Source organism: Sebastes fasciatus, chromosome 2, assembly GCF_043250625.1.
Source record: "Sebastes fasciatus isolate fSebFas1 chromosome 2, fSebFas1.pri, whole genome shotgun sequence".
Taxonomy (NCBI): Eukaryota; Metazoa; Chordata; class Actinopteri; order Perciformes; family Sebastidae; genus Sebastes; species Sebastes fasciatus.
The window spans coordinates 30,057,012-30,071,490 of NC_133796.1; the positions used below are offsets into that span (position 1 = coordinate 30,057,012).

Genomic DNA, 14,479 nt, shown 5'->3' on the forward strand with positions numbered 1-14,479 from the left:
GCAATCCAGGAAAATGCACTACGAAACAAAAACGTTCTCATATGTTATCGTTGTACAAACGCAGAACTCACATCACATGTCAGAGTGTCTGCTGGCGTGCAAAAAGCCTTTTTGTTAGCAGGGAAAAAACTGAACTTACACTAAACACCATAAAAGGGCACTAGTGTCCCAAATCATGCTCGAATCCCTGATGTAGGGGAGGAGATTGAACCCGACCCTGGTACCACGTCAGCACTGAGTCAACACCGCTCTGGAGCTAAAACACCAGCACAGGCTGTGGTTGCAGAGTTTGGGGGGACATCGTAAAGGCTTGTCTTTTTCCACCATAACTACTTTTTTTTCATCATTCCTATGAAAGCAGCACTTGTGCAACGCCCGGGCTCTCACTTATTAACATTTGTACACATCGTGCACGACGGAGCATGCGCATGCACACACACAGATGTATGTTTAGAGGCTAATACACAGACATCTTAGTTTTAATTCAGGCCTTACAGCTGATCCTGAATGCCTTTACTTATTCACTGCAGCCGTGCATGCCAAGACTCCCCCATCCCCCACGCTGCCAGACTGAGAGTCCAAGTCATTGAGGTGTGCTTGTGAAACGCAAATATCACACAGGGCGGACCGCTGAAATGAGCTGCCAGGCTTCTCAAAACAAGCCTCTGTCTGATAAGACACTGACACCAGCTAATTAGTTGAATGACTGAAGCGTTTTTTTTCCTGTTGGATGTAATAAGTAAAGTTTGTTTGACGCCACGCCAGATGTTTCTCCTTCAAAGTGGTGATGGATGAGCCGTGGCTTAGTGTCTGTCAGAGGTCTGACAAGTGCTGCGTTATGAATTAATTAAGTTAATTATTATAATCTATCTAACTCTGTGGAAACTTATTTGATGTTCTCTTTATTTTTTGTCACAATTATGATAATAATAAGGGCTGAAATTATTTTTTTCAATTAATGGATCATCAGAAATAAATCAGCAACAATTCTGATGATCAACTTATTGTTTACGAAAATTGTTAAACATTCACGTTCTTGCTTTTCAAAAATATATATATAATATAAAGCTGCTTTTTCAGTTTTGTGTTATAAATCTTTTGGATTCTTGGACAAAACAAGTCATTTTATAGATTCGATAGTGATTCAGCATTTAAAAGCAGTATACAAACATTTAATAATGCTTCATAACACACTATATTTTATTTAGTTGTAAGGAGGTATAAGGACATTTTTTAATGTTTATGAATGTACAGTATTTGTATATAGTATATACAGTATTTTTATAAACCATGTATTAAATGTTTGAATGGTGCTTATAAATGCTAAATAGGGGGCTTTAAGTAAAGTGTTGCTGACTAACTGATTAATCAATTAATCACATTTTTATTATAATCCATTTATAATGAAAATAACTGTTAGTTGCAGTCCTAATGATGATCATCTTGAGCTAAATTCGTCACAGAGTAATATAAACAATATAAACCAGCTGTTTGTTCTTAGATTTGTCACCTGGTTAGTTTAATCAGTCACCTGGTGAAGCCTCAGTGATTATGTGGTGTCACTGTCTCAATCAATACATTTAGCTGTTTGTGGTTTGTTCCCGTTGCGTCACACTGCGGCCTGTGGTGGACATGTCGATGCCAGGCCTGTTACAGTGGGCAGGATGTTTAGTCTGGGTGGCGGAGAGGGCAGCGAGTGTGATTGCGTGTCTAGAGGCCCATCAGGAAATGACATGGACTGATGGTCTGTTGGCACAGAGTCAGCTCCTTGTGCAGGAAGTGGTGATATGACTTCACAGTTAAAGAATAAAATAATATTTTATATAAAATATAATAATATGTGTATACTGGTAAGCGTTGTATTAGTCATAACTGAAGAACAATGTGTTGATAAATATTATACAGGACACAAAGTATGAACAGCATTTTAAATCTGAGACAAATCAAACATTTTGCAGTATTCCAGTAAACCTAATACAAAGTTATCCTGCATTAAAGGACAGGTTCACATTTTTTCTAGTCATTCTTAAAACACTACTCGTAATCATCCTCCTGTTCTAACTGACAGTAGAAATTCACTTCCTGACACATTAGAAGGTCAGATAGATCTCCAGCTTTACTATGAAGCTTGATTAAACAAGGAGGAAGTAGCATTGGCTTTAGTGTCAGATAGCCAGACTATAGACCGTACATAAGAAGTGGACGTAGTCACCGTGACGTCACGCATTGGTTTGTGGACTACCGTTTTGAAGCCTCGAGTTTGGCTTTTTGGCCATCGCCATGTTTTTATTTTGCAACCAGAAGTGACGCGAGAGGGTGGAGCTAAGCACTAAATGAACATCATGCTGTATTAAAGAAGACTTGAAACTAGCGATTGAGACCATAAACTCATGTTTACAATGTTTACTGAGGTAATAAATCAAATGAGAAGTAGGGTCATTTTCTCATAGACTTCTATACAATCAGACTTCTTTTTGCAACCAGAGGAGTCGCCCCCTGCTGGCTATTAGAAAGAATGCAAGTTTAAGGCACTTGGCTTCACTTTTCAGACTCGGAGGTTGCCCACTGAGCCAGAGATCTCCACGGTGCTGTGTCAGCGCTAGAGAAAGGTCTGGCTTTTCAAACCAATCACAATGGTCTTGGCCAACGCTAACCACAGGATGCAGCGATGGTACTCTGTCAAAATAGATGGCGAAGGGGAGGAGAATGCCGGCTGAAATAGGCAGCTAATAGGCAGGCTTATACCCATAGTCTACGTCCAGTGAGTCAGACTAGACTAGACCAGACTAGACTTGATCCCTGCCAACAATCCAACCAAAGTGTTGCTCCTGCTGTCAGATTGTAACTCTGCCTGTACAGTAGTTAGGAATAAAACCTTCCTTCTCACACTGAAAAGCTATAAAAATCGAAGTGTTATCAGTAACAGCAGAGCATCACAGGCATGTTCAGTATGTATGTGCAGTCGTTCCTTCCATTCAGTGTGTTAAGGTGTGTCTGTTTGTGAAGATCTCTTACCGTATGTCGTGCCGTTTCTCTTTGTTTGCTTTCACAGCTCTTTCTGCTGGAAGAGACGAGAGAGCGCAAGTTTGACGGCTACGCCAGGACCATCCAAAGAGCCTGGAGGAAATACATGGCCCGCAAGAAGTATGTCCAGATGAGGGAAGAAGGTGAGTGGAGCAACTGCTTACAGCTTTATTGGTCTGTCCAACTTCCTCTGTCTCCATCTCTCACTCTCTTTCTCTGGGTTCATCTAGCTTCTGACCTGCTGTTGAACCGGAAGGAGAGGCGGCGACACAGCCTCAACAGAAACTTCGTAGGTGACTACCTGGGCATGGACGACAGGCCGGAGCTACGGCAGTTCCTGGCCAAGAGAGAAAAGATCGACTTCGCAGACAAAGTCACAAAATACGACCGCCGCTTCAAGGTTGGTCTCCTTCAGTCTGCAGCCTGTTCCTGTCTCTAAACAACCGACAAAACATTCATGGAGTTCTTCTGTTTTTTAGGGGATCAAGAGGGACTTGATCCTGACCCCAAAGTCTGTGTACCTGATCGGAAGAGAAAAGGTGAAACAGGGACCAGAGAAAGGGCAGGTGACAGAGGTGCTGAAGAGGCGGATTGATGTGGACAAGATCTTGGCATTGTCTCTCAGGTACATTTCCCTCAAATCTGGGACAAACTGGGTTGTCAAGTATTATAACATCTGTATCAGATATCAACATCAGGTCCCTGGCTACAATACAGGTTCCTACAGCTTTTCACTGTTGCTTTCACTTCTCTAGACAGGATTATATTCCTTTAGGTGGTTTTAGTGGAGCCTTACAATAGTTTAAGCAGCCACCAAAGACATGTTTTAGTCACATGTTCCCCATACTGTTAATGCATTCATGAACACAACATGTTCCAAAGAAAACCCGTCCATATAAACAAATTGGTGCTCGTTCTATTTACATAAGTCAACTTTAGGCACTGCTTCCTGCTGCTACATCACCAATTTAACCTCTGCTGCATTTGCATTTAGGTTTATTACAATAACATTGTTTATTTCAATATGTTTTCAGCTATTTTAATTCGTGGAGGTATCCAGCTCATGGACAGTCTTTGTCAAGTTGTCAAGCTTACACAGATTAGTTGAGTAGCATCACATTAGTCTACTCAAATGCATATTATTTTTGCAACAAATGGTTAAAACCTTGACAAGAGATTCCTGATTGAAAGAGCATATTGAAGGGAAAAAATAAAATAAAACCAATAAGAAACAGTGCCCGCATACCAAGACTTTCATTACCTGACAATATGCTCTGGTGTAATTGTTTCATTGATACTTTACCTGATGGGTATTGACTTTTTTGTAACTGAGCTACAACATGTTCGTTCTTGGTATGTCTGTCGGACAGGGCTCCCTTGGAAAAAAAAAAGATAAAAATCCAAGTTAAATGCATTTCCAAACTCCATCCCACTCGGCTGAATACAGTGAAACTTGCCCATGCTTTTATTTTAAAGCTGATGTCTTGATTCAGAGAGTCCTCACTGGGACCAGTGGGATACCTCCAGGGCTGAGAAGCGAAGCCTTAAACCTGCATTCTTTCTAACAGCCAGCAGGGGGCGACTCCTCTGGCTGCAAAAAAAAGTCTGATTATATAGAAGTCTATGAGAAAATGACCCTACTTCTCACTTGATTTATTACCTCAGTGAACATTGTAAACATGAGTTTATGCTCTCAATCACTAGTTTCAAGTCTTCTTCAATACAGCATGATGTTCATTTAGTAAATTATGGTCCCATTTAGAGTCAAATAGATCATAAAGCAGGGGATGCTTTAGGGCATGGTTACCTTGTGGTTGACAGGTCGTTACCACGGCGTTGTCCCGTCTGGGAGTTGTCCGTGTTTTCGTCTCAGAACTTTAACCCTTTCACAGTGCGTCTTCAGTTCATGAAAGTTAATTGTAACCTTTAGGTCGTCTAAAAATGTCTTATTCAGCGTTCGGTTGTACTTAGCTCCACCCTCTTTTGTCACTTCTGGTTGCAAAAAGCCAAGATGGCGACGGCCAAAATACCGAACTTCAGGCTTCAAAACGGCAGTCCACAAACCAGTGGGGGACGTCACGTTGACTACGTCCACTTCTTATATACAGTCTATGACTGGGACCCAGAGCTCTCCAGACTGAGGCATTATGGGGCTGAAATCAACACAGTTCATGCTGACTTTGTGTTTTCACTTCATACACAGGGCACAATATGTTTCTGTAATGTGCTGTGGTTGTGAGGATAAAATCTATTTGTATGAGCACAGGAAGATACCAGTAGGTAATTAGTTGTTTCCAAAACAAGACAATGGCTGCTCTACATGCAGATTGTTATGTAGAGACACCATATAATCTGAACTGCAGTAAATCATGAATCTACTTCAAAGCCACAGTCTGGATTTCCAATCACACAAGTTCCCATCTTCCTGTAAATGTCACACAGGGGACATTGAAAACATGTGGAGTGTAATAAACATGCTTCTTGTATACTGTATATATATATATATACTGTATGTCTGTGTGTCTGTCCCTTTGTGTGTGCAGACTAGACTGACGGTCCACATCTCAGAAAATAATATGCAACTAGTTTACTACAAAGAAACAAAGAAAAAAGAAAAAAGAAAAGGAACTGAGAGACTTTGTTGTTGATGAGGACGCTGTATATCTTGTTTTAGAGGTAGAAATCACAGAGCTGTTTGGTGCGAGCATGTGGCTTTTGAGTCAGTGGGGTAATGTGGACCAGGTGGTGCAATGAGCGAAAGCAGGAGTTGTAAAAAGTTCATCAGAGGAAAAACTCCACCTCGCTGGGAACAACAAAGTATCCTTGTGTGGGTCGTGGGCACAAGCTGTCTTCCCTCTTCAGATGTGAGCCGCGTTGTGAGCCCCCCTCTGTTTCTATGCAAATGTGAAAGATGAGTCTGACTCTCCATCTTTACTTCCATCAAAGCAGAACGGTGCAGAGTGTCTTTAAAACATCAATAAAACAATCTTGTGAATGCATTTTTTTGTTACGACTGATTCAAGGAATGTAAGTTTTGAATTTTAAGACTGTTTATGTTCATGTTTTTCAGTACGATGCAGGACGACTTCATGATACTGCACGAGCAGGAGTACGACAGCCTGCTGGAGTGCGTCTTTAAGACGGAGTTCATCAGCTTACTGGACCGCAGGTTTGAGGAGAAAACCCAGAGGAAGCTACCACTCAAGTTTAGTAACACGTAAGTAAACACACGCAAAATTAATCCTCGACCAAAGACGGAGTACAGACAATAAATCACTTATTGTTGTTTTAAAGGACATATCTTCTTTATGTGTGTTCATTCACACCTCTTAAATGTGAGTTTAACTTTATTAGTTAGACTTTAAATCAGACTGGTACTGAACCTTCATTGTTAAGCAGAGTTAGCCTCCTCAAAATAATGTCCTAATGAAGTCACAGGGAGAAAGAGAGCTTTAAAGAGAGCGTCATTTCATTTTTTGTCCCTCAGACTGGAGTTGAAGTTGAAGAAGGAGAACTGGGGCTTCTTGAGCGGGGGTGGCTCCCGGCAGGTCTTGTTCGTCGGGGGTCAGGGAGACCAGCCTGTACTGAAGCCGACTAGCAAATCTCTGCAGGTCAGCATCGGCCCCGGGCTGCCGAAGAACACGCGTGAGTATTAACAGACCACAAAGTACAGCAATGTACCTGTTATACCTGTTCTGTACCTGTTATCACTGCACTGTGATAACGTACACTCAAGGACTCAAGTCACACGATGAAATGGACTCACCTAACAAAATCATCACTTGGATTTGAGCCTTATTACTTGAGAGACATGAAAGCAGTTGGTCTTGGCAGCATATTCAAAGACAGCACCGACATCCCAGGATTCAGAATATAAAATAATAGAAGTATATAACCTATATATGACCAGGAATTCTTATTTTGATATGCTTTTGAGTGAATGAATGCAACGTTATGGACCCTAACGTATGCTCTGTCTGTAGAGAGAGAGGGATAGACAAAAAAAAAAGTGAGAGACAATATTGATATACCTAATATGAAAAAATAGATACAATCTCAGTTGTGTTTGCAGAAGTTGATCAGGTTTTACCTCAGATGAGAAGTTCTCAAACTCTGATCGAAGTTCACGTATTTGAATTAGAATTACTGAGCGACCGATCCTGATCTCAGATTCATACCACTTTATTAAAATAATTTAATTACTCATTGCTTTTAATGTCTAGTTTAACCTAATTTCGAGACATTTTGGCAGGTTTGTTAGGAGACTCGCTCACTCATCGTGCAGTCAACCGGAAGAAGTTATTTTATTTAGTTTAGTCTTTAAAATAGCCTACATCTCATTTTATATATTCTTCATGTATCACGAACTTTTTAAACATTCATGATTATCATTATTCTGAATTGGTACTAGTAATCTTTTGCTGTTATCATTGATTTGATGAAGGGGCGCCCGCTCTAACGGGTGAGCTACCGGGGCGCCACTTCATCATCAAATGTAACGCTTTACCAAGGCTGAGTCCTTACCGCAGCGGCCCGGGTTTGAATCCGACCCCCCACGGCCCTTTACTGCATGTTGTCCCCTCGCTCTCCCCCTGACTCATCACTTTCAAATAAAGGCAAATTAAAAAATGACCCCAACAGATCTTTAAAAAAACAAACATTTGGGCGGCTGGTTAGTTCAGTCGGTAGAGCGAGCGTCCATGTATTGCCAAGGCTGTGTCCTAGCAGCGGTGGACCCGGGTTCGAATCCGGCCTGTGGTCCTTTCCGCATGTCATTCCTCTCTCTCTCCCCCTTTCCAACACTCTATCCACTGTTCTATCAATAAAATGATTGAAAAATCTCTCCAAAAAAATAACTTTAAAAAAACAAACAAAAAAAAAAACATTTGATGATGAACTCATTGAAACTTTTTCGACTTCAATGTCAGGCCTTGCCATGTACTTGTTGACTTTCACAAAAATGACTTCCCATCTCTAAAGTATACACATCCATTTCCAATAGAGCCTAAAACCTTCATATATCCCATTAATTCATCCCCTCTCCTCTTCATTTCCTTCATCCTCAGGCCCCACCAGGAAGAGCTTCTCTCAGGTTCGCTCCTCCAATGCGTCCAGACCTCACCAGAATACCCCCTCGAGGGCGGCACCTGGACCTCCAGGTACAGCGTTTACATCAACCATCTCGCAGTGTTTGGCCCGGCCTCTCTTACATCCATGTGGACTGTCTAAAACTGTTTGTTTTTTTGTTGCAGTTGCTCACCAGAATGGTGGCCTTAAAAACACCAACCACGCAGCCAATCAGAGGAACACGCAGCATCACGGCCAGAAGCATCCCCCGCAAGCCAACGCAACGCGCCCCTTCCTGCCCAGCAACGGCAACGAGCTGAAGGAGCGAGGAGGCAGCCGGCAGCAGCCCAACCTGGACTGTCTGAAGGTCCCTGAACAAGGAGCTGCAGGGTGAGACATTCACGCTGACACACACAAACATACAGGAGGAGATAACATAACACACAGATGCATTTCTGCTTTACTGTATAAAGGTGTAACATTTGGTCATCACTGAATCAGTATCAGTCATCCCTTCATCCTTTAACAACTCTTGCTAACTGTCTCTGTTTGGTGTACACTTTGTTGTCATGATTTTGGAGACATTCCCTTTGACATATTAAATAGTTTAGCAGTTTTGTTATAATCTGTGTGCAGGTCAGATTGTTTTTTGATCTCTTGTATACAAAACTCTTCATATTTTATCCACCAGAATCTCGCGTTGGTGTCTTTGTTGACATCTCACTGCCTAGAAATGGAAAATCTCAGCATCACACTACAAAAGAAAACTAAAAATGTGCAATTTGAGTGATAAAAATGTTGTTTTTCTGCACCAGAACTGAGTTTATTGGTTCTGTGGCGTTTTAATTTTAACTGTGGCCTGAAAAGCATTAATTGTCATTTTCCCAAAAGGCCAGACCCCCTTTTCTATTTCCATTGCAGGGGATTTCACAAGTATGACTCACACGTTTATGCACTGAGACCACTTTAATAGCTGACGTATGCCTCTAATTATCATTCGGCCTAATATGACTCCACTTTGTAGCATTTATCTCACACTTAGAGGAATGTTAAGTACCTAATGGGCTTCGTCTGCTCTTTATAAATACATGGATTAACGCATATTATCATTCATATTTCTTTATTTCTACAATGTGTATACAACTGCTGAATGTGATATGGTTTTTAGGTAGTGTGGTGTCTCACGTCATATGCACACACTTATTGTTTTATGTCCACAGCCACACTAATACACACACTTGTGTTTCTGTAATTTGGCATAATTTGGATAATTTATTCTTTTGTAGCAACGGAGACAGACGACCAACTTCAAATGGAGGAATGTGAGTTTGAGTGTTTGCCGTGTTTTGGGTGGTGGTTCAGGACTAGAAAAGCTTTCAGCGGCAGGATATGTTGACGCTTCTTCTCTTGTACATCTTAGTTACAGTATTATAACGCTAAAGGAGCCGACTGTAGTCCGCAACTAATATTTCATCCTCTGCTGCTTCTCAATTTCTTTGATATCAAATGGGAATTCTTTTAGAAGTCATCTTAATACGGTCGATCCTTCATTTGCGTAATGAAAGATCCTTGAAAGAGTTTTTGTGATGAAAGAATCCCGGCTGCATTGAAGATGTGAGCTTTCATGTACGCAGACCTCAGTGGGAGGCCGAAATATTTCTACTCAATAAATGCATAACATATTGCATACGTATAAACTAACTATTGACACTTCAACTGTTCTGAATTATTTGATCCTCAGTTAATTGAACAGTTGAGTAACCTTAAGTATTGAATTTGGCTTTGTGTTAAAAACTAATTTGTAAAGAGAATCTATTGTATATATGCAGTATACATACGCAGTTTTCCAAGTAAATGAAAACAGCCAGTATACAGAATAATAAATGGAGACCTTAAAGCTACCACTGACTCTGGATCAACACTCTGCTCTTAAAAACATTTTTAGTCTCAGTTCTTCTGTAGATAAATGATAAAGTGTGTACTCAATCACCATCTTGTGGCTAATATGTGAACAGCAACAGCATTATCCACACTGACAGCCACTCTCGGGTAAAAATAAAAACCTTGAACCTTATTGAAAGCTTGATCACAATGTGGTTCTGGCGGCTGTGGAAAAATCTAATTGGAATCAAAAGGTTTTGACACAAGATGGTGGAAGATGGTGATTATACACACTTATAGTATTTTTGAGATGTACTTTGTTAAAGCTGCAGTCATGAGGCAAATATGATAAAAAGTTATTTTTATAAAACGGTCACTATATCCTGACAGTAGTGCATGAGACAGGTAATCTGAAAAAAATCGTCTTCCTCTCTCTGTATCCTCTCGTTGCATTCGCAAGATTTCACCACGCCCGAACACAAACAACCAATCAGAGCTGAGACTTCTCTAACACAGCTGTCAATCACGAATTCAAACTAGGCAGCGCTGATCAAATATGAATCAATATTCTGTTACTGTAATGCCTATTTCTCTCCTCAAATGTTTTCTGAAACATCTTGTAGTGTACTGTTTAGCTGGAAAATGAGAAAGCGGTGCTTGGTCTTCTCTCGACTGTTTTCAACACGGCTGCCGGGTCACAAACTTTCTCATTTTAAAACTAAACAGTACACTACAAGATGTTTCTGAATACATTTTAGATGAGAAATAGGCATTACAGTAACAGAATTGATTCATATTTGATCAGCGCTGCCTAGTTTGACCATTTGATCGGATTTCATGAGATTCGCGAGCAGTGATCGACAGCTGCTCAGAGACTGCTCGGCTCTGGTTGTTTTCCTCCGGTCTTGCAAATGGCATTAGGAAAGCTAGGAAGAGGCAGATTTTTTTTAGATTACCTATCTCATGCATTACTGTCAGGATATAGTGACCGATTTTTAAAACAAACAATAAAATCGTTTTATCATATTTGCTAAAAGTTACCGACTTCAGCTTTAAAGTGTAATATCCCATAAAAACACCTCACCTAAAAACAGCTTCTTCTGACTTAACTTCACAGCCAACTGCAGCACAGTGAACTAAACTTTTTTCACCTGCAGATGTTGACAGTTGTGTGGTCTCCCTCTTCTTTTTTCTTTTTCTTATAATGCCTCAGAGCCCACAGACCATCAGCCAGCAGGCCTGCGCCGGGAGGAGGGCGACCCAAACCTGCACCCAAACCCAAACCCCAGGTGCCCCAGTGCAAAGCTTTGTACGCCTACGACGCTCAGGACACAGACGAGCTCAGCTTCAATGCTGACGACATCATCGACGTCATTAAAGAGGGTAAAATGCATTGCTTTATAGGGGTGGGAATCCCCAGAGGCCCCATGATACGATATTATCACGATACTTAAGTCACAATACGATCTTATTGAGAAATATTTGCGATAGATATATTGCAATATATTGTGATTTATTACCTTTTTTACAACTGCAAATCATGCAGTTTTGTCAACATCTGTCTTATCTAATAAGATACAGTTCTCACTCTGGTCATCTCAGAGTTTTCATTCACATATCTTGAGGTCAGAGGTCAAGGGACCCCATTTGAAAATGGCCATGCCAGTTTTTCCTCGCCAAAATGTAGCTTAACTTTTGAGTTTTAGTTGGCGTTCTTCCCAACAAGCTAACATTACATGGTTGTTACCAGTCAATTCCTTAGGTTTTCTAGCTTTGTATGATGCCAGTATTAGATTGTTAAGAGGTATTTAATACACAGCTTTGCTGACTCCTCGATTCTGATTGGTCAATCACAGCGTTCTACGGTCTGTTATTTCTTTATAGCAGGTCGTTGCTATGTTATAACAGACCGTTGCTATGGACGCAATTCTGATATCGGACTCTGGCGGACCATTTCTTTGTCAAATTATTGATTTCTTAAGTAAGGAGCCTAGAAATAAGTGGGATAATGTACAGCTAGCGGGTCATTGTTGTGAAATAAACCCCAACAAGGCGATGCAAGAGTGCCCTGAAGAGGCATAGAGGTTATATAATAAAAGATTGATACTTGACGTCGGTGTGTCGATACAATATTGTCACGCAAAATATCGCGATACTACGCTGTATAAATTTAATTAAAATGTTTGTGAAGATCTCAGATGTCGGCTTAAAACGGGCCTCTAATTGAGTCATGTCTGTTGGTTAGATGCATCCGGGTGGTGGACAGGACGACTTCGTGGAAAGCAGGGACTTTTCCCCAACAACTACGTCACCAAGATCTAGGAGCTGCCGGTTTACAGCTCGAGCCTGCTGCGACCCCGCTGACCCTCTCCGAGGACAGGATGGAGCCTTACAGTCAAAGAGAGAAGCACTGCGAGACTCCTTGAGGAGACAAACTTCCTCCACTGCTGCCTCGTAGTAAAATGAATGTAACTCTCGGTTACACCACCAGACCAAAAGACCGTCAGGCTTGAAATGAGGCTTTAAAAGACAAGAGGACTGTTTGACCCTGGGGTCTGTTTTTCTCCACAGTCCCACTGAGTACTGAACAAAACTATTTATTGTATTTATAGCTTTTCTGTGTTCTCCTTACTGTCATTTATATCTTGCTGAGGATTTTAAGCTCAAACATTTTTGAAGCGTTGGAATGAAGTATGCTTAATCTGTGGGACCAGGCTGTGATTTTTACTCTCAGATGAAGGTTTGATCGCTGAATCAAAAGCGATCGTCTCAGTGGCATAAAACTGAAGCGACTGCTGCTTTTTCCAGGAATATTTATTTTGGTGCAAAACTGTAACTACTTACAGGGGACGGCTTTTCAGTAAATCATCACACTGTGATTTTTAATGATTTTAAATACCAAAGCGATAACAATTTGTCTGTTCCACATGTGCAAAAAAAAAAACATTTAGAAGGCAAGTGGTGAATCACCTGGAGAGAACCATCTTTATTTTGTTGTTGTTTTTGTTTATCACACCAGTATATTTTAGACACAGAGTAGAGGCCATGTATACTGTAACCTGAGCATGCTGTCTGTGGTGTATTAGCACTTTATTGGTACAGGTACTACCTTGGACACAGACATCTTCACTCGTTCATGCCACAGCCGGTAAGTCAAGTCTATATGAAGGTCGCAAAGCGAGCAATAAGCTGCGTTACTGAGGAGAATCATTTGTTTACATGAAATGATAAAACAGGCATTTTAGATCTGATTCTGTATATGTGTTCATATTTTAGGAGTACGCCTGTTTGTCGGTTACAATTTAAATTAATTGTTTTTTTTGTATTTTCTCTGAAGGATCTTAGTATTGTAATTTTTCTCTGCTGGGCTGCTTTAGTTACAGCTCCGCTAGATAATAATGGTTATCACACATTAGGGTGAATGGATTTTTGTTTGTGCAAAAAGTTGTTTTTAGGTGAAAGAAAATTTTGTTGACATTTTTTTCCGTGGCACTACAAAGAATTCCTTTTTGCTTCTGCTAAACTGTTTCTGCAGATCTTTTGCACTGCTGTTGCATTACTTACACATTCCTTAGTATTTGTTTTTAATCAAATAACCATATTATGCTAAAAAAACAGCTGGGACTTCTGTCATAGATCTTCTGCATCATCGAATATAGTTTGATCTTGGATGGTTGAAAACATCCTTGTGCAATACAAAACAGTAGATGAGTCTTTTAATAAAGCATGTAATGTATATTTAACTGCTTTGCTTTGTTTTATAATCAGAACACATTCAATGAACAACGATCAATCAGATGTTTATTACCATATTCACATGCCATCAGGACCGTAGTCCAGCATTTTACTAATACTGACATCATTAGTTTAGACTTTAGATATTATATCGTGATATGATACTAGATATCGAAATATGATAAAGTGTTCTTGGTTTTAAAGGCTGCAATACAGTAAAGCCATATACTTTTCTGAACAAACCAGACTGTTCTATTATTCACCTTTACCCACGTAGTCATTATATCTACATTACTGATGATTTATCAAAAATCTCACTGTGTTCATATTTTGTAAAAACACCAATAATCAAACCTACAATATCGATATCAAGGTTATTTGGTCAAAAATATTGTGATATTTGATATTCTCCATATCACCCAGCCCTTGTTCAACCTACTCCAACAGACCACTAAATAATCTGTCGTTTTTAGCTAAGATATCTTTTTCCACATTTCGTAAGTTCATTTAACTGTTCAGATGTATAGTTCTTGGTGAATGTAATGGTTTAATGAGAAGCATTGCCACAGAGTTTCCCCACATGAAAACCTTTTTCTACCTTTTCGGTACGGACTACAGTTCTGGTGAAGAAATCACTGAATTGTATTTTTATGATTTAAGCAATTTAAAATATTCAAATTTAAAGGGACTGTTTCTAACTTCTTAAACGTATAAATCACCCGGGTCGGTGTCCCATGCACGTTCGCCTATGGCGCTCGCGTGTGGCTACGTT

At 40.3% G+C, this 14,479-nt stretch overlaps 1 protein-coding gene across 2 annotated transcripts in view; it reads left to right on the top strand.

Moving 5' to 3' along the window:
• myo1ea (myosin IEa) overlaps positions 1-13,715 on the top strand; it is a 61,234-nt gene extending 47,519 nt beyond the window's left edge. Inside the window, exons 20-29 of one of the 2 annotated variants that reach the window (XM_074618085.1) lie at positions 3,053-3,167; positions 3,255-3,424; positions 3,504-3,649; positions 6,095-6,241; positions 6,512-6,669; positions 8,091-8,183; positions 8,277-8,481; positions 9,378-9,413; positions 11,186-11,355; positions 12,218-13,715. In XM_074618085.1, the coding sequence (XP_074474186.1) occupies positions 3,053-3,167; positions 3,255-3,424; positions 3,504-3,649; positions 6,095-6,241; positions 6,512-6,669; positions 8,091-8,183; positions 8,277-8,481; positions 9,378-9,413; positions 11,186-11,355; positions 12,218-12,294 (1,317 nt within the window). In that variant the 3' untranslated portion in view covers positions 12,295-13,715. The remainder of the gene's footprint in view (positions 1-3,052; positions 3,168-3,254; positions 3,425-3,503; positions 3,650-6,094; positions 6,242-6,511; positions 6,670-8,090; positions 8,184-8,276; positions 8,482-9,377; positions 9,414-11,185; positions 11,356-12,217) is intronic. The other variant, XM_074618093.1, reaches the window with a different exon arrangement.
• Positions 13,716-14,479: the final 764 nt, after the last annotated feature.